The 19,361-nt window shown below is 47.2% G+C and overlaps 1 protein-coding gene across 4 annotated transcripts in view; it reads right to left on the bottom strand.

Annotated features, from left to right (window-relative positions):
• KCTD1 (potassium channel tetramerization domain containing 1) overlaps window positions 1-19,361 on the bottom strand; it is a 214,951-nt gene that overhangs the window by 94,558 nt on the left and 101,032 nt on the right. Inside the window, exon 1 of one of the 4 annotated variants that reach the window (XM_070361496.1) lies at window positions 11,545-11,630. The exons of 1 other annotated variant lie outside the window; for it this stretch is intronic. Coding sequence is in view for 1 of the 3 variants with exons in the window: in XM_014481474.2 (XP_014336960.2) it covers window positions 6,833-8,629 (1,797 nt within the window). In the remaining 2 variants the exon portion in view is untranslated. Of the gene's footprint in view, window positions 1-6,832; window positions 8,878-8,979; window positions 9,467-11,544; window positions 11,631-19,361 lie in introns of those variants that run through there. 2 more of the 4 variants (XM_070361495.1, XM_014481474.2) reach the window with 2 other exon arrangements.

Below are 19,361 nucleotides of genomic sequence, written 5' to 3'. Positions count from 1 at the left end.
AGACTCTTTAAGGAGGGAATCACGGTTGTGTCTGGACTGCAGCCCAGTGACATGACAGCCTCGCGGCCTCACGCCTCCTCCCTTCACTCCTGCCTTGATCTGGTCCAACTGTCCACCCAGAACGGCAAAGAAGCCAGGACGGTGAACAAGCTCAACGTCTGTAACTTCCTTAAAAACTACATGCCAAAAAACCACAGCAAGTTTAGGTATCAGAACTAATCCACAAGCTCAAGAGCCCACGTGGGACCCAGCGCTATAAATCATAGTTTCCTTTGTCTTGTGTTAAGAGAGGAGGGATGGAGATGCATGGTGAGAGCCTGGACTGAACTAGGTGAGTTAAGCTGGACGGGGGACACAAAATAAAACTAGAAATCGAAAATTATAAGCTTCCAAACTAGTCTTGACATTTGGGAACCAAATTATTCACAAAGGAAGCAACACTTATCTCTGCCATTCTCCCACATTCCTTTCCGAATTCCTCTCCTTTCTTCCCAGAAGCCTACAGCCGGATGGTCTCATAAATCTGTCAACCCTTTGCAGGTAGCATATTTTTGCCTCCTTCTGTATGTGCCTAGAGCTTCCCTGGTGGCTCAGGTGGTAAAGAATGCAATGGGGGAGACCTGGGTTCAATCCCTGGGTTGGGAAGATCCCCTGGAGAAGGGAATGGCCGCTCACTCCAGTATTCTTGCCTGGACAATTCCATGGACGGCTACAGTCCATGGGGGTCACAAAGAATCGGACACGACTGAGCGACTAACACTTTCGCGTCCACTTTCTTTCCTTACAGATCAAATCAAACCACCCGTCTGCCAGGGTTCACGGCCAGGTGACCATCAGAAAGCAGTAATTCAGGGAGTGAAGGAGTCTAGATATTCCCAGGAAGGCTTGCCTTACAAAGATGATTTTCAAAGTCTATACTTGGGTGGAGATCGGGCTGTTGATGGGGGAAAAACTGAGAGAGCCTGGCAGGTGCCCAGGGCTCTCCTCAAGGTCTCCCCAGTTTCTGAGGATTGCAGAAAAGGACTAGACATAGGAGATGCTTACACCACCCCTGCCTTCACACCTTTGGGACCTCATTGTACCCTCCTCACCCATATTACCAAACTCATTGCCTGGAAGGCCCACGGAAGCTGAACTGCTTCCAGCTGCTAAACACAAATCACACATCTCAGAAAGCAGTGAGTTTCCAGAAAAAGGAAGTTGCCACTGGGGTCTGCAAAGCAGCACCAGAGCAAACTGCTGTGACAAAACCTCCAATTAAAGCTCAGACACTCTGGCCTTCCAATACTGGAAGGTGTCACCCACACCCATTTGTTTCTGTGACCCAAGACTCGGACAAACTTAGGATATAATAAAAAAGATAATCAGTCTCAGTCTCTAAGAGAGAGTTTGCTGTCAGATACAAAAGGATCTTTTTTTAGGGGAAAAAGAAAAGGTTTCATCAGATTGTTAACACATAAGCCAAAAGGAATAAAGTCTGACTGTAAAGAAAGTGTTGAACAGAAAGCCAAGCAGAATTACTGAAAACCTAAAACACATCTAATTAGGTTGGGTCTCCAGTAGCCCAAGGGGATTCAATGGGGTCTATTGCCTAGTTCATATAGTCATGGGTGCCAGGTAAACCCCACGTGCAGGTTCAGCTTCAGCCCATAGCCCCCTGCTCTAGTGAGGCGTCTCAAAAAGTTAAAACGCCTACTTATTTCTAGACCATAAGCAGCTCATTCTCTTCTCGAAGGAGAATAGACAAAGAGGAACTTTCGCAACTCTGGAAAACCAAAGGGCCTACAACTTTACCCGAAACGTTCGCGCATCAAGCAGAAAGTCACTTCAGCTTGGAAGCCCCTCCTCTGAATCCAGCTCCTCTTGGCAACCCTTAGCAGGCAGCAAGAGGTTCAGGTAACAGTGGCTGAGTGGAAGTCAGTATCTTTAGAAAACCACTAGTGTTAAATAAAAACATCAGCACAATGTTTCAAATTCTAAAGCTGTTTTCTTTCATTTCTTTCATTTATCAAAGGCAATCAATTTCCCTTCATCACTTCCCACCTCTCTACCCCGTATCTAAATTCTCCAAAGGAGGACTTCCCTGGCGGTCCGGTGGTTAAGACTCTGTGTCTCCAATGCAGGGAGCGCAGGTTTGCTCCCTGTTCAGAGAACTAAGATCCCACAGCCCTCAAGGTATGGGGGTGGGGGCAGCAAAAAAATTCTCCAGAGAAGTCTTTCAAATGGCATCCTAACTAATTGGTATGATGCAGTGAATGACTGAATGATCAAAGAGAAGTTTAAAAAAAAAGAAAAGTTCTAGATACCTAGTCTATATGTCTGGTCCTAAGATTTTCAACACAGGTAACCACAGAGCAACTTCTGTATCAACTTTGCTTTTGAAATGGCGATGCAGACACCAAATGATAACTCGAAAGTGAACTTTTCATAAATCACTGAAATGGAGCTTTGGCCTAAATCAAGGTGAAAATGTAAGAGGTCTCATATACAACATGCAGTCCCATTTGAAGAAACTCTTCTTGCTTGAAATCTGTCTACAGTGATGAAAGGATGGCCTTTTACGTAACATTTGTCAGGGGAGCCAGATTTTAAATCAAGGTGATCCAAAGATTTACATTTAGATGACTGGCATCCACTTTTCCCTTTGGCAGCAAATAGTTTTTCTCCCTTTTCTGGATTAGATTCGATAGCGAGCTGACGTGTGTGCATGCACGCACACTCAGTCGCTCGTCGTGTCTGACCCTTTGTGGCCCCATGGACTATAGCCTGCCAGGCTCCTCTGTCCATGTGATTTTCCAGGCAGGAATACTGGAGTGAGCTGCCCATGATATATATGTGGGTTTGTATCAATTTAAAACAACACACCTGAGTACTCATGGCAATATTAATACAAAAGAGTAAAATTACGTATTTCTTTCCCAAATGACTTGCAAAAACAGACTTTCAAAACATTGAGTGTTTTACGTTTTAACTGTCTTTATTTTAATCTCCTTTAATATTTAATGAGGCCAAAATCTTGCCAGTGAGACTACTTGCCAAGTGGAAAATGATTAATTTATAAAGATTTCTGGTACCAAAGCCAAAATAGTAGGTGTTCAGCAATTGTTTCCTAAAAGAACGAAGAAACTTCCATTACTTAGGCTAATGCCACTTAGTTCCTTTACCAATTTGAACTTTCTATAAAGGAGAGCAAACATTCCTGCATGAGAAAAAAGAATACAGCCACAAAGTATTATTAAAAATCAGGAAAACATCCATTTTACACAAGGTGGTTAATCCTAACCGCTCCAGATAACCTACCATTGACATAACTGTTAAACACCCTTCTGTCTCAACTGAGAGGCTTCCCAGATGGCTCAGTGGTCAAGAACCCACTTTGCAATGCAGGAGACGTGGGTTCGATGCCTGGGTCAGGAAGATCCTCTCCTGGAAGAAAAAATGGCAACCCACTCCAGAATTCTTACCGGGATAATCCCGTGGACAGAGGAACCTGGCAGGCTACAGTCCGTGGGGTTGCAAAGAGTTGGACATGACTAAGCATGAACGTACCTTTCACATTTACAGAAGTTTGAGTCCACCTTTAAGACAAAAAAAAAAAAGAGTATCCTGCCTGCCTAGTCTCCAAAACAAAATAGGACTTTGGCAATTATTTCAATGACACGTAAAATGCATGTTTTTTTCACGTAAGTAGTTAGAACGAATATTCCTTCTCTCTTCCCGCATGACAGAACCTGAATGAAGACTGGATTTCCAAGTGCTGTCAGCATCCAGCTTCTTCAAAGGCAAGGTCATGAACCACTGGGTGTGTCCCACGGGGAAGCTGCTCTAATTTTCAGCTTGGAGATTTGAAGGACAGACTCTGGTCCCTAGTGAACTCAGTGAAACAGAAAACACTGGACGTGTACCACCAACCCCAGAATCTCGCCACTGATAGGTTTCCTACTTACAGAATTCCTTAAAAGTATTTCTGGAGGTAATCTGGGTTAGGGTCAAGAAACTTCAACTGAGGACACTTTTCTCACAAGTTTACAAATGCTGCCAAGTGTTGATGAGGCAAGAAAAATGCCACATTTTCATGCAAAGAGAACAACTATGAAGAGGCTGAATAGGAGACGTGCTAAGCCTTTAAATATGTACCATGTAATCACCTGGGAGTTAGGAAGTTGTACCAATAAGGAGATCATCTTAGACACAACAGCCTTGGGGTGGAGGAGGGGAGAGAACTAAGACCATCTCTTACTTTGAACACAGACATTCAAGAGATTAAAGAGTGAATCAGTTAAGGTAACCATCACAACCACCAAGCCTCCACCCCCTTCAAAATTAAATAAAGCCAGGAACTTCACATGAGTGAAAGAATCACAAATTCCATAATCTTCATTAATCCTTACGTGCATTCATTTGTCAACCAGTCCCATAAGTAATACACTTATGAACACCCTCAAGAAGTAAAAGAGTAAATGCATTTACAGTAACAGGCTCTTCATTTGCTGAGAAACTTCAGATATGATGAAAGACTCAAACAGGGTGTCACTGTGTCATCAAGCAGTCCTTAGTGGAATTCAGTGTGACTCCACTTGATAAGCTCTAGCCTGCACTAAGGTTAGACAGCCTATGTTTTATAATTAAGTAATAATGACTGAACCTCGAGGTACACAGGGTATTTCCTGCAAATTAATGACCAGCCAAAGGAGCTGCCGACCTAAAGTGATGCCTTAGGCCAGCAACCCCAGCCAGTCATTAAACCCCAGGAAATGCCCTGAACCTCAATACTGATTTTAGTAAATACAGGAGGAAAAAGTTTAATATCAGCTTTGTACTTACATTGAACATGCATTTCATACTTAGAATGCTCAGACTTTTGAAGGGAATTCTACAGAAGTTACTAAATAGTTCCCTTAAACTTCTTAATGCTGATGAAAAAAATTTTTACTCTAACATTAGTGAAAGCAAAGAAACTTTTTGTAGTGTTTTAACTGCAAAGGATTTAGCTAAGATACTGTTTGAAAGGCATAGTGATAACATAACCAACATATGGACATATGGACACTCCAATCTATATTTAACTTGGGAGTTACCTAACAAGAACTCAAGAACAAAAGCATCAGTGTCCAGGTTTATAGAAATGACTGATCTCACTCAGTTAAAATAAAAGACTGTGGCGGAGTGCTGTAATTCTTAGAACAAAACCAAACCAACGAAAACAAAGGTCCCTCATATTTTGCGGATCTTAAGTCAGGATTCCATGTGACACTAGAGTCAAAAAATCAGTAGACAGATGCCAGGGGACCAACTGCTTCACTGTTATTTCAAGCAGATAGGTACTTTAATAAACTCTCTTAGGCTTTTAACTCTTAATCAGGTGCTACTTGAAATCAGGACATTTTAAGGGTTTTACTTTATCAGAAGAATCTGATCATTTATTTCTGCTTTCAAAGAAAAAGTAAATCCAGAGTCTCCATCCTTCCAACTCCCTAAACCACCTCGTGGTCTGTCAGAAACTGTGCACTACAAGCACAGAGAGATACACAGCCTCCGGGTCTCGCGTATCTTAGAGAACTCTGGTGTTTATAGTACCATTCACAAACCCTTTCTCAGTTGGCCTTGAGGCTTGCTGATTAGCCAGTACGCGTCTGAAAGGGTCAGTTTATCCAGAACTGGAATTTCCACTTTGGAAAAAGCATAGAGGTTCCTGACATCTGTGCCTTGAAAGGCCTGCCCTACACCCCCAAACTCAGGGCCAAGCTGTAAAAACCCAGGGGCTACTCCTGTCTGAAGAAGAGAGGAGGGTCCCCAAGAACCTCTGCTTTTTGACTCCTACAGCACAGTATCCAAAAGATGAACTTAGCTTTAAAAGAATATGAATATATTCTTCTAGGAAAAATAGTAAGACAAATAACCAATTGAACCTCTAATCTCAACCCAGAAGTCTAACCACTTAGAATTAAATAATTTTAATGTTCAAACAGCTCCCTTATCTTTGTTAAGGATCCTGAAGCCCAGAGAGGTGAAGTGATTTACCCGAGGTGGCTCAGCTTCTGAGCTAGCTTACTTCAGACTTCTTTCCACTCTAATCTGCTGTTATCTCAACTGTCTATCTTGCCATCACTTAACTGCGCCCTAGACCAACAGCTCCATGGCGCTAGGAAAGAGCAAAGTTCCAGTGCCCACACAGCCCAGCACATAAAGCATGCTCCAACTGGGAAACTGGTGGCAGTACAGACACTACCTTTCCAAACCATCAACAAGTGACTTAGTTGATGAAAACGACATCCCAAACGGGTGCTTTACATTCAACTACACCTCACAGTATAAACTGGCACTCGCCCACAACTCTCCAAAATCCGCCCCTTACAGGAAGTGGGAATGGCATGTATGAGTTATAAATAATCATTTATAACTGCTTTTCTACCTTTATAAGTTAGTGTGAATATGTACTAGAGTATTTTAATGGTTGCTTTATGCAAAGATAGTTTAAGTAACTGCTTCATTTAGAGGCACAGTATTCCTGCACGCTTTGCCGTCTAAAACCCAGACATTCAATGGAGGGTTGAGCCGACCCTTTTGTTCTGTGAACTCTTAAGTTTTCAGCGTTACTGCGGCAGCAGGGAGTGTTAGGTAGCTGGCCCTGTCACAGCCTTTATGGTTAGGTGGAAACTTTCCTGAAAAGCGTCAAGAGAGTTAAGCTTCTAACAGTGAAATCAAATCCGATTCAGCTTATCTGCTACTTTGAAAAATTTCCCCCCCCCACCAACCCAGGCCGGCGTGAGCCCAAGTTAGTCTCCAAGTGGTACCAGAGAAACACTTCATGCACAGACTTTGGTTTGGTTACCTGGGTGGGGGAAGTAATAGCAGGTGAAACTATTGTGGGAGAATTGCTGCTTCTGTGCCCATTGGCTTCCGGAAGAAGAGGCAGGGGGTCGTGTTTCACCGAAACCACTACCACCGCGTCCACAGGCTCCGAGGGGCGGATACAAAGTCTTTTAGGGGAAGAGGGGCCGCACATCTCCCCCGACCCGAACACCGACTCGTACAGGGCGCGCTTGGGCGCAGCCTCCGATTTCACGTCGGGCCCGACCTGGCTGTCTCTGGGGAGGATATAGGTGTTCCCCAGCGAGGGCGGCTGGGGGCGGTGGTGGTGGGAGGGATGGGTGGGGGGCTGGTGGGAGTGGTGGCGAGCCGCCCCGTTCAGAGCCTCAGCGTAGCAGCCCTGCGGGGCGGGCGAGCCCAGTTTGGTACCGATGCCGGCGATGCTGTTGAGCGTGGCGATGGAGACGGCGCCGATGCAGTGGTTGGTGTAGGTCTTGGAGAGTTTGGCCGCCTTGGAGAGCATCTGCATCCTGGTGCCCAGCAAGTTCTTGCCGATGGCTTTGTTCTCGTACCAAGTCACATCGCCCTCGCTGCAGTGGTCCCGGGGCCGCTGGAAGAACGCCTTGCACAGGGGGTTGCGCTTCGACAAGTACTTTACGAAGCTGGCATAGGGGCAGAACTCGGTGCCCGTCTCGTACATGCGCGGCAAGTTCTCCTCGTCGCTGCTCTCGGCGCGCTTCTTGCTCCACGACGACGAGCGCGACTTGTGGTAGGGCCCGAGGGACTTGAAGTAGACGAACTTGCGGCCATCCTCGTCCATGGCCAGCCCGAAGGAGTCCTCCTCCAGCTCGCGCTGATTCTCGCGGCCGCGCGTGCAGAAGTACATGCACGTCTCGAACCAGACCTTGTTGAGCAGCCCGAAGGGCGTGTTGGTGCTGAAGACGCTGGAGGTGTAGAGCTTGCGCAGGTCGGCGCGCGTGATGGCTTGCTTCTGCACCACCGGCCCCGCGCCCTGCTCCTCGAGCTTGCGGATGACCGCGGCCAGCGTCAGGTTGGCGCTGCGCAGCTCGGGGTCCTTGGTGAGGTCGAGCGTGCGGCAGTACGGGGGCTCGTTGAGGTAGCGGTTGAGGGAGCTGCGGATGCTGATGAGCGACGACTTGCTGTAGAGCTGGCCGCTCTTGGAGCGGGCCTCGGCGTAGAAGGAGCGCAGCACGCGGCACAGCGCCCCCTTGTCCATGGTCTCGAAGTCCGGGCTTTGCGCCTTCTCGCTCAGGTATTCCCGGAAGATGCGCACGGCGTAGCGGGTGGCCAGCCGGGTGTTCTCGCTCAGCCGGGCCCGCTCGGGGCGCTGCAGCACGTCGGGGTCCAGCTCGGCGCCGGCCCCGGGCGGCCCGCCGCGGGCCCGGGGCGCCAACAGTCGCGGCGGCGCCTCGGGCTCCAGCGCGCCGCTCTGGTCCATATTGATCCTATGGACCGGCTCGGGCTCCAGCTCCTCCCCGGCCGAGTCCTCGGGCTCTAGGGGCTCGTCCCAGTCCAGCCCCATCTCCTCCTCCTCCTCCTCATCGTCCTCCTCCAGCCCCCCACCTCCGTCCTCCTCCTCCTCGTCCCCCGTTATCTGCACCTCCTGGATCTCGTCCTCCTCCTCGTCTTCCTCCTCCTCCTCGCCCGCGCTGCAGTAGTGCGGGCGGCCGTGGCGGCGGCCGCGGCCCCCCACCCCGCGCTCGCCCTCGCCCCGCTCCCCATTGTTCTCGGCGGCGGCGGCGGCGGCGCTGCCGCCCGCGCTGGTGTTACAGTCCCCGCTGCCAGGCATTCTCGCCATATTGCCGTCTCTCTGCCAGTCCTCGGGCAGGGCGCATGCGCTATATTGGACCGCAGCGCTGAGAGCTTTTGTGTTTAATGACCTTCAGCTACCGGGAGGCAAAGCCGGGCTCTTAAAGGAGCCGCGCGCCAATTGTCAGTTCGGAGCGCGGCTCCGGAGGGGCAGCGGCGCGCGGGGGATGGAGGGGTAGGGAGGCGGGGGTACGTTAGACAGGCAGCGCGTAAGGACCGAGGCTGGCTGGACCCTCTTCCTCCCCCACCCCTCTCCCCACTCCGAAGAAAACTTTGAAGGGGGGGGGGGAAGGAAGGGGAGGGAGAGCTGTCGATGGGGGTGAAACACTCCCAACTTACCCTCTGGTTGAGTGGCGCGCGGGCCCGGGCGGGAGAGAGGGAGGGCCGGCTGGGAGGGCGGGGCGGTCTCGCTTCTCTAAGTAATGCCCGAGGAGCAGTGCCCCTTCCACCGCCCCCTCATTGCCCCCCGGAGCCGGGGGTTCGGGGAGGCGGCTGCACCGGGCGGGCCGCGGATGCTGCTTCGAGAAGCCCGTGTCTGGGGCCGCCCGGAACGGAGCGGAGCAGGCAGGTTAATGAGCAGGGTGGAGGAGGCACGGCGAGGCCCCGCACCCTCTCTGCGCCCGCGGCCAGGGCGCAGCGGGCGAGGCTTGGGAGCGGGATGGGGCTGGCGGCAGCGGTGGCTCCCCCACCTACTTGCTGGGGGCGAGGCGCGGGGGCTTGGGGCCAGCCGCAAGGCTCCCAGCTCTCTTTCCGACTCTTGCAAAGGAGCGAAACACGCCCCACGTCAGCCTCATCCCTTTCGACTTTTCCAACAGCCACTTTTAAGCTGTCATTAAAGACCTGGGGCGCTCCCCGTAGGTCTGGGGCAAGTCCGCGCCGGTCCAGCCAGCCTGGGGAAGGAGCAAAGGCAGAAAGACTGGGAGGGGCGAGTGGGAGGGGAGACGCGGGGGAGAGGCGCTCGAGACCCCAGGGACCCCTCCCCACCCGCCCAGGCCACCGCCCTCCTGCCTCGAAGCAAACTAACAAAGCTCCCGACGGCGAGGCGCTCCACCTGGTCGGAGCGGGCATCGCCAGTCCCTAAGACCCTGGGGGCCGGTGGGCGGGAAAAAAGTGAACTTGGGTCTCGGCCGCCCCCGCCGCCGCCACGATTCCGGCAATTCGGATCCTGGGCGCGCTCTGGTTCCAAGTTTGCCAACCGCCATTCGTTCGCCCTCGGGGCTGTGCTGCCTTCGGCGCGCGGGGGCGGGCACCTCCGAAACTGGAAAGGCGGCCAGAGAGCTCGCCGGGTCCCGCTTTCCCATCGGAGACACTGTCCCATTTCCAGCCAAACGCCCGCCCACGGAGCGCCCAGGCTCCGGGCACGTCCTTGTCACCGCCTCCAGGACTCCAGGCCCGGGGGCAGCGCCCCCAGACCCACCAAGACCTCGGCTCATTTCTTTGGAGGCACAGCCGCGGCCGCCATCTCCGGACTTTGGAATGCCTTCTAACTTGCTCCTCCTCGGGGAGCCCGAGTGTGTCCCCCTAGCGCGCTGGTCAACTCCGAGTCCCAGGCCGGCCCGCGGGTGAGGCTGCCTCTGCAGCCCTTCGAGTGCGTCCTCGGATCTCAGTCCGAATTCTCAGCACTTGGGCTGCGAGGGTCTACTCAATTGCTAGTCCCCTGCGACACCCCCCCTCCTCCCACACACACACACATACACACACACCAGGCCCTCTGTCTTGCTTTCAGGGCAGTTTATAATCTTGCGCATCAAAAGTAACCCATGAGGCAATTTGTAATTAAAAAAAAAAAGAAGAAAAGAGGAAGGAAGGAAGACTAGGTCTCTGGACCGCATGGGCGTCTAAAGTGGGAGTCGACAGTGTCTCCCCAGCGACCAGTCTCGCCCTCCGCGCGCCTCCTCGGCCCTGGACGCCGCCGCTGAGCTTGGGGGAAACCGCGCGAGGTGTGAACAAGTTAGAGCAAGTCACTGCCTCGAGGGCCCCCTCCTGCTCCTCGGGGAAACACACACACATATACACACACCACACTCTCATCAGTCCTCCTCTCTGCAGAGAACTGTCTGGGGAGTGGGGGGAGGGCTGGGATGCGGAGGTAGCACTCCTCGGGAATCTTTCCCAAGGTGCGGCCCGCTGTGTCCAAACGCCACTGTGCTGGGGATGTATAGAAAGGAGCTCAAGGCAGTAGGCTGCGAAGCTAGTCGCACCCGCGGTCCCGCGCACACGACCTGGCACACATCAGCCGCACCGGCTACTTCCGGAAGGCTGGCCCTATGTCCCGGGATTCTCCCAGGTTTGGAGGCCTCCGGAGCCCTCCCGCCCGGCATGTCAGCCCTGCGGAGAATTCAGGTGGGCGCCCGGCAAGTTCCCCGCCAGGGCTGCTCCCCGCCCGGCGGCCCTCACCGCGGATTCATTGAGCCCAGGGGCCGAATTGGCTCGGGGCTGCGCTCCGGGCTCGGCCCAGGGACTCGGACCACACTCCAGAGGCGGAGCAGCTTCCCAAGGTCTCCCCACTTCTGCGGGCGGCAGGGGTGCCCCCGACTCCCTCCGCCCCGGCTCCCCTCCCAGCTGGGCGAGCTGCTTTGAATTGCTCGCAATTTGCCGAAGGCGGTGTGCTGGGTTGGACGCTCCGGGAAACAAAGCAACCAAAAACAGCTCCCAGTTGACGTCAACTTATTTCCAGAAAAGAAAATAGTTTTGTGCTCCCAGGACAAAATCGCCCCCAGGGCAGGTCTCTACTGGCAAAAGCCAGGGGGCGGGGGTGGGGAAGAGCAGAACCAAAAAAAAAAAAAAACCCAAGTGCAAATAACTTTTTAACGGAGTTGGGAAAACAGCAGCTTTTGAGGTTGCCTGGATATTTTGCAAACGACGGTCAGGACCCCCGCTAATATTAGATACGAAAAAACGCACCTCGGAAAAGTACGCGTTGGCCTGATTAGCGGGCGACCGGGAATCGGCTTCGTGACATCCGCTCCTGAAACGCTACCAAAATTCTTTGCCCGTAATGATACTTCATCAAATATTGGTAAAGACCTCTTCAGGATAATACTTAAGAGTATTTACCAGGAAGAGCACTCAGGAAAACCAAGCAGTTATAAACCTGTTCACCAACGACACCCTCCCCCGCCCACCCCAAACACATAGACACCGACACCTTCCCCAAATGTTGCTTGATTTTTAAAACCCAATAACACAGAATTACAGCTGAGTTCATAACGGAGTTCAATTCTAGCTTTAATAAATGATTCCTTAAAAACATCCTGTGGTTCACACATGCTCAATTCCAAATTGAGAGGATCAAAAGACCTTTCTTATTATTTTGGTAGCGAAGCAATATTGGTTATCTTCTGCCTATGAGCCCAGCCTCCCTTCCTCCACTTTGATTTTGCCCTACCATGAAGTCCCTTTAGCTCACCACTTGAAACTGACAGCTGCCTCTCCTTCCTTGTAAAGACGGTTATTTCTTGTGCAGGATAGCTTCTGCACATAGAAAACATACAGCTTCTTCATATAAAAGACAATTCCAGCACTGTATAGAGCATTTATTGCAATTATTTAACAGTCAGCTACCCTAAGAGGTTTACAACTTCAACAAGATACTCATACTCATCATCATTTTCTGTCTCTTCATTATCATTATAAAGTATCACATATATATCTGTGCTTCTCCATTTCTTAGATTACTTGAAAGTAGTGGCATGGTTGTTTTGGAAGGAAAAATTCCCAATGTTTTCTCTTCATTTTCTAACCCACCTACTTACTCCCATTCAGTCCATACTTTGTGAGTTTGTGCCATAAAGAAACATTCAACTCTGATTACAGTCTTCTGACCTTATCTGTTATATAATAATGTAATTGCTTTTTATATGTTTCCTCTCCTACGTCAATATACCTTTGTCATTTAGGCTGGTGCTCAGGACACAGCACTCCAGTTGTTCACCGTGAATGAATGAATAGGATATATGTTTAGTTAGCCATTAAGGAATAAACATTTTGGGGAAACATCTGAAATATCATGAGTCTGAATTTCTATACTAAAAAATTTTTGTAGGATGAAAAGTAACTACACGACAACATTACTGTTTGCAGTAATATTTACAAGTTAAAGTGAACGTAATGACTGCTTTGGTTTAATATTTCCTTGAAATTGATTCCCGCTCTAGTGGACCACATTATAGGAAGTTATTGCAGGAGTAAGGGACTGGGGAATGCAGGTAGCTATTTGTCAAGAGACATGAGCTAGGGAGGATTTAAGTGGATAAATTCAAGAAATGTTGTGTGTTCTTGAGGGCAGAGGTCATAAAAAGAAATCAGTTCATCATTGGAAAGATTGAAGGCAGGAGAAGAAGGGGACAACAGAGGATGAGATGGTTGGATGGCATCACCAACTCGCTGGACTTGAATTTGAGCAAGCTCCAGGAGTTGGTGATGGACAGGGAAGCCTGGCGTGCTACAGGCCACAGGGTTGCAAAGAGTTGGTGACTACCAAGCGACTGAACTGAACAGTAATTTTTTATTTCATCACTGTTTTTAGTTTCTCCTTTTAAAGTCATGCTTTCTTGATTTGATTACTAATAAAAGATTTATAAAGCAGTCTGGAGGTTAAATGTGAATTCAAATCAAAACTATTTTGACATATCTTTGTTTCAGAGTTTTACTACTAAATTCTGCTGAATTTAATTGAAAATCATCTTGAGTAATGTTTTTTCTAACTCAGATGAAAATAGAATCCATGTAATCTAACTCTATGATGTGGAAGAAAACTCTGTAAGAGCAGAAACTGTGTCCTTTATCACCTCATCTCTGGTTCATTTCCAGTACAGTTCCTTAGTGTATTTTAGCAGAGTGGCTGGTACATAGTAGACACTCAATAAACATACAAATATTTATGTGTGGGGTGAGAGCTAACCACCACAAAAGTTCACAGAGCAGTTGTTCAATTGCTAAGCCATGTCTGATTCTTTGTGATCCCATAGACTACAGCACACGAGGCTTCTCTGTCCTTCATCATCTCCAACGGTTTGCTCAAACTCATGTCCATTGAGTCAGTGATGCCATCCAACCATCTCATTCTCTGCTGTCCCCTTCTCCTCCTGCCCTCAATCTTTCCCAGCATCAGGGTCGTTTCTGATGAGTCGGCTCTTCACATCAGGTGGCCAAAGTATTGGAACTTCAACATCAGTCCTTCCAATGAATATTCAGGGTTGATTTCCTTTAAGATTGTCTGGTTTGATCTCCTTGCTGTCCAAGGGACTCTCAAAAGTCATCTCCAGCACCACAGTTGGAAAGCATCAGTTCTTTGGTGCTGAGCCTTCTTAATGGTCCAACTCTCACATCTGTACATGACTACTGGAAAAACCATAACTTTGATTATTACAGACCATTGTCAGCAAAGTGATTCATTTTGAAATGAAAACATTCAACTGTTAGCTCTTAGTTACTAAGACTCTAGTATTTCCAGGCCTGAATATAAACAAGAAAACCAGGGCCAGAAGGGCTCCCAAAGATTAAGCCACTTGCCCAAGCTCTCTAAGACCTCTGTAGGTCAGGAAACTTTGGCTCTGTAGCCCAATGTTAAGTGGCTTGCCACAATCAGCTTCTAGGAACCAAAGAATGCAAATAAAAAATAAAAATCTTCAAGGGAACAATTCCCTATCACTAAAATACTTCTCTGTCATCCGATTTGGGAATCTTGGAGAGTTAGAATAGGACTCCCCCAAGACCTTGGACTGTGAGCACAGCAGAAATAGCCTAAGAAGCTGTCACCTTTATCACTTGGCACCTAAAATACTGGGATTATTTTCCAGGGCTGTTGTAAGTAGAGACCCATTTGTGTCTTAGAAGAAATGAAGATTTTAGAGACAAAAGGAATGCCCACAAACCCAATCAGACCAGAATTAGGTGTTTTCTGTTGAACTCCTAGGTTGTCCCATATTACTCTCTAGGGAGTAAGAAGGATTTTACCTATTTTTATCTTTGATGTTTTGTCAAAAAAAAAAAAAAATAGGTCAGAGTGAACTTACCACAGTGATTCACAGGAGTAGAATTTTTCGTTTCTAATTGCCACCTGGTAACTATAATTCTTGATCTTTCTACCTAATAATCACCTACCAGTCTCCTAGGCTGTTTGTAAAATAAATAATATCTTAAAGGAATGTAGTTTTCCATAAGAGAATTATGTTTTTGTAGAGCCTAAGAGAGTGCTATTTCTCTTTGTTATAATATTCTGATAATGAAACTCGTCTTGGCTAATAATGAAGTCAAATGTAAAGGCTGTCAAAGTTAAGTCAAACATAAAATTAATAATGATAGTAATTTCTCTTCTAGTCATTTATATTTAAAGAGCTTGTAGGATTGAAGTGGATGTTAGTCCTCTTATTAAATAACATTTAGTTCAATACCATTACAGTACTAATTAAAGTGGAAAAGGAGATTCAGATATGTGTTAATGTCACGTAACTAATATATATATCTTACATGTGCTAAGTCACTTCAGTCGGGTTGCACTCTTTGTGACCCCATGGACTGTAGCCTGCCAGGCTCGTCTGTCTATGGGATTCTCCAGGCAAGAATACTGGAGTGGATTGCCGTGCCCTCCTCCATATCTTACATAATGGAAGAGTTATTACAATTGTCTTAGAAGATAAAATATTCATGAAACTATTAGCTATATGCCAAAACAGTAACTTATTAGTAAAAGCAAAACAAACAACAAAAATGTCATCACTTTATCCCCAAATGTTGGTATGAAAATGTTATTCTCATATATTTTATTGTCAATATCAATTAAGATAGCCTTTTAAGAAAGCAAGTAGGCAACCTCTCAAAAGCCACGAAAATGTTCATATTCTATGACCCAGAAATTGCTTCCAGAAATTCATTTTCATAAGAAATATCTAATTGTATTTGTGTTTTGCTAAAGTTTGGTTTATTTCATCTGAACCATTTGGACAAATGAGTTTTGCAAGATATGTCATCAAGTGTGCTCTGGAACTACATTTCATTGTGTCTTGGACACTTGACCTTTGTTCACAGACATTTAGAGAATATTAGTTGAATGAAAGAAGGAAGAAGTTCAGTTAGGCTAGAATCCTGTCTTCTCATGCTCTACAGCAATGCCAAGTACCCTTTGACAAATATCAGTAATTTGTCAGAAGGTGAAGATAAAGTATATGAACTAATAGGGCAAAGCAAGATACATTTTAAAGCTGGTATTGCGATATCTTCAGGACTTGGAGAAAGTTTAAGGACCAGATTTTGAAGCTCTTGACAGCCTAGTCTAGGTATGTGGTGGCAATTCACAGGACGTGCAGAGGAGTAGGTATGTGCCTGCCCCGTGGCTGTTTCTAAATGAACTAAAAAAGAAAGAAAGAAAAAAATCCCCTTTTAAATACCCAGAAGCACTAACCCACATTTTGAACTAATTGACTTACTTTTTCTTAGGAAAGCTTAATTTAACTGATAGGGGCACATGGGTTTATCTGAATATTTAAAGAAGCCCTGGGATGGGCTTGTTCTATTTCTTTAATTTGTTGCTGGAGATCCAGGTTTTTGCACTTGATGAAGAAGACTGCTTTGGAGAGGGGCGGGAAATCTGGAAGCAGTGTGACCTAACTCCTCTATTTTGGGATCTAAGTTTGTAGAGCCAGGGCACCGGGAGATACCAGTACAGAACTCACCATTCTATGTGTTCCTACAGTCTGTGGTTAGATTAGGCTACCCCAGGGGTTACATGTTGTTGCTACTCCAAATAAAAACAGGCTCCTCTAAAAACAGATGGCATCTGTTTGTTTCACTATCTTTTCAGCTCATTTTTACTTTAAAGTAAAAAACAGCAACAAAGCAAAACTGATTTATCATTCTTTTCTGATTATAAAAGCAGTGGTTTTTCAGATTCAGAAAGTGTAGAAATCTGGAAAAACATATACGCACCATATTTCATTCTTATTAAGGTTTAGAGAGTGCTTGCTGTGAGTCTTATTTTGTATATTAACACTCTCAAGTCGTTCTCGAAAATATATGTGAGCATTGTTCCTAGTTTCCAGATGAGTAGAAACCCAGAGAGCTTAAATAACTTGTCAACATCGCACAGCTAATGGAGGTGGAACTTGGGCACACACACGCTTAATCCACCGAAACAGGTCCTTCGGTTCTGTTTTCCACAGCACCGCCTCCCCCCCCCAAAAAAAAACACTCTTTGATTCAAGTATATTTCCATGAATTCAATCTCAGGTGATCTGCTGTTTAAATTATATATATTTCAAAATCTGTAATTCAAAATATGTAGGCAGAGGATTTTTGGCAAAGTGTCAAGTATATGGTAGGAGGCAAATAAAACAGAAGATTCTCTCCAGGAACACAATGCGCCTGATTCCAGGGAGGGGTGAACCTTCAGTAGATTCATGTGGTCAGGAGTTTTCTTTCTGCCTTTCTCTTAGTTATCTTATTTCCATCTGACACAGGAAAACAGGTTAACTTAGTTTTTATCCAACTCTGGGAAGTTGAGTTGGACTATCAAAACTTGAGGATGAACTCATTTCAAATCTGTTTTTGCCATCCAGATGGTAATACACATAGGAACTAGCTTTATTTTATTTTTGTGTTTTTAAATTTCATTTGTTTATTTTTGGCTGTGCTGGGTCTTCAGTGCTGTGCAGGCTTTTCTTTAGTTGCAGTGCATGGGCTTCGCATCGCAGTGGCTTCTCTTGTTTCAGAGCATGGGCTCTAGGGCACGTGGGCTTCAGCAGTCGCAGCACATGGGCTCTAGAGCTCAGGTTCAGCAGTTGCAGCGCATGGGCTCTAGAGCTCAGGTTCAGCAGTTGCAGCGCATGGGCTCCAGAGCTCAGGTTCAGCAGTTGTAGTGCACCGGCTTAGTTGCTTTCCGGCTTTTGGGATCTTCCCAGATTAGGGATTGAACCTGTGTCTCCCGCATTGGCAGGCGGATTGCTTACAGATGGATACACTGGGGAAGCCCTGTTGTTTTGTTTTGGTTTTGTTTTTATTTCAAGTTTATTTATTTAAAAAATTTTACTTTATATTGGGGTATAGTTGATGAACAAGGTTGTGTTAGTTTCAGGGGTAGCAAAATGATTCACTTATATGTGTACATGTACCTATTCTTTTTCAAATTTTTTTCCCACTTAGATGATTAGAGAGTATTGAGCAGGATTCCCTGTGCTATACAGTAGGTCCTCGTTAGTTATCTATTTTAAATATAGTAATGTGTATATGTCATTCCTGGGGCTTCCCGGTGGTCCTAGTGGTAAAGAACCTGCCTGCCAATGCAGGAGACGTAAGAGACTGGGTTCGATCCCTGGGTTGGGAAGATCCCCTGGAGGAGAATATGGCAACCCACTCCAGTATTCTTGCTTGGAGAATCCCATGGACAGAGGATCCTGGTGGGCTATGATCCAGGGGGTAACAAAGAGTGGGACATAACTGAAGCAACTTAGCATACATGTGCATATATCATTATCAAACTCCCAACAGAACCTAGCTTTAAATGATCACTGAACAGCCCAGGAAAATCTGTTCTCTGGTTATTATTCCCAGTTCGCATCGTAAGACTTTTTGTGCTTTAGCACCATGTTTTAATGACCCACATTCTTTCCAAACTCACAACTAATTTAGCTTTCCTTGAAGTATTGGCTTTTTGAATTTAAAGCCTGAAGCAGTTCATGAACCTCAGAATGCATCAGAATCAACCAGAATCACCTGGAGAACTTCTTTAAAAATGCAGATTCCTGGTGCCAACTGCAGAGATTCTGATTCATTAGGTCCAGGGTACAGCCTAAGAAGGTACATTTTCTAACACACAGATCAGATAAATTCTAATACTAGCCTGACCACACTGTGAGAAACATGACCTCAAAAGCTAATATAATTTAGCAAGTAATAACAATAATTTCCTCTTTATAGCAATGATCACTAAATCATTTGGAGGCCATAATTCATTTGAAAATTGAATAGAAGTTATGAAACCACTTCTTCATAAGATGCACATTCACAATGAACTCTGCCTGCCATTTCAGGGGATGGGGTGTGGTTGGGGGGCTTCCCTCCCCGGTGGCACTAGAGGTAAAGAACCCTCATAAGAGAATCAGGTTCAATCCCTGGGTCAGGAAGATCCCCTGGAGGAGGGCATGGCAGCCTACTCCAGTATTCTTGCCTGGAGAATCCAATGGACAGAGGAGGATGGCAGGCTACAGTCCATAGGGTTGCAGAGTCAGACAGGACTGAAGTGACAGCAGGCACACACGGAGGTTGGGGGCCACCTGCATTCTTAACACGCTGTTCCGTAGTCTCCAACATCATCTGAGTATTTTTACTCCCCTGATCAAACGTCTTCACCGCTCCTTTCTTACTTCAGTTTCAAGTCCAGACTCCCCATAGCCTTGCCCCAGGCTGATTTCTCAACAGTTTTTCCTTGTGTCTCCTACCATGAGTCCAGCTCTCTGTGAGGAAGAACCCCAGACAGAACAGTGCTGGGAAGGGAGCAGACGCAGCCAGAAGTCCCCATGACATTAATCCTCAGAGTTGAGTGTGCACCCGAATCCCCTGGCAGGCTGGACTCACCCCCCATGTGTCTGAAGCAGCAGTCCAGGTTCTCTCCCAGGTTCCCAGATGCTGCCAGCTCCCAGACCCCACTTTGAGAACCGCTGGCCTAGGAGAAGGTAGATAAACATTTCTAAGGGAAGAATCAGCACAGGAAGGAGGAAAGATGAGAT

Source organism: Bos mutus, chromosome 24, assembly GCF_027580195.1.
Source record: "Bos mutus isolate GX-2022 chromosome 24, NWIPB_WYAK_1.1, whole genome shotgun sequence".
Taxonomy (NCBI): Eukaryota; Metazoa; Chordata; class Mammalia; order Artiodactyla; family Bovidae; genus Bos; species Bos mutus.
Note: the sequence above shows the minus strand (reverse complement) of the source record. Positions and strands in the feature narration are given on the sequence as shown.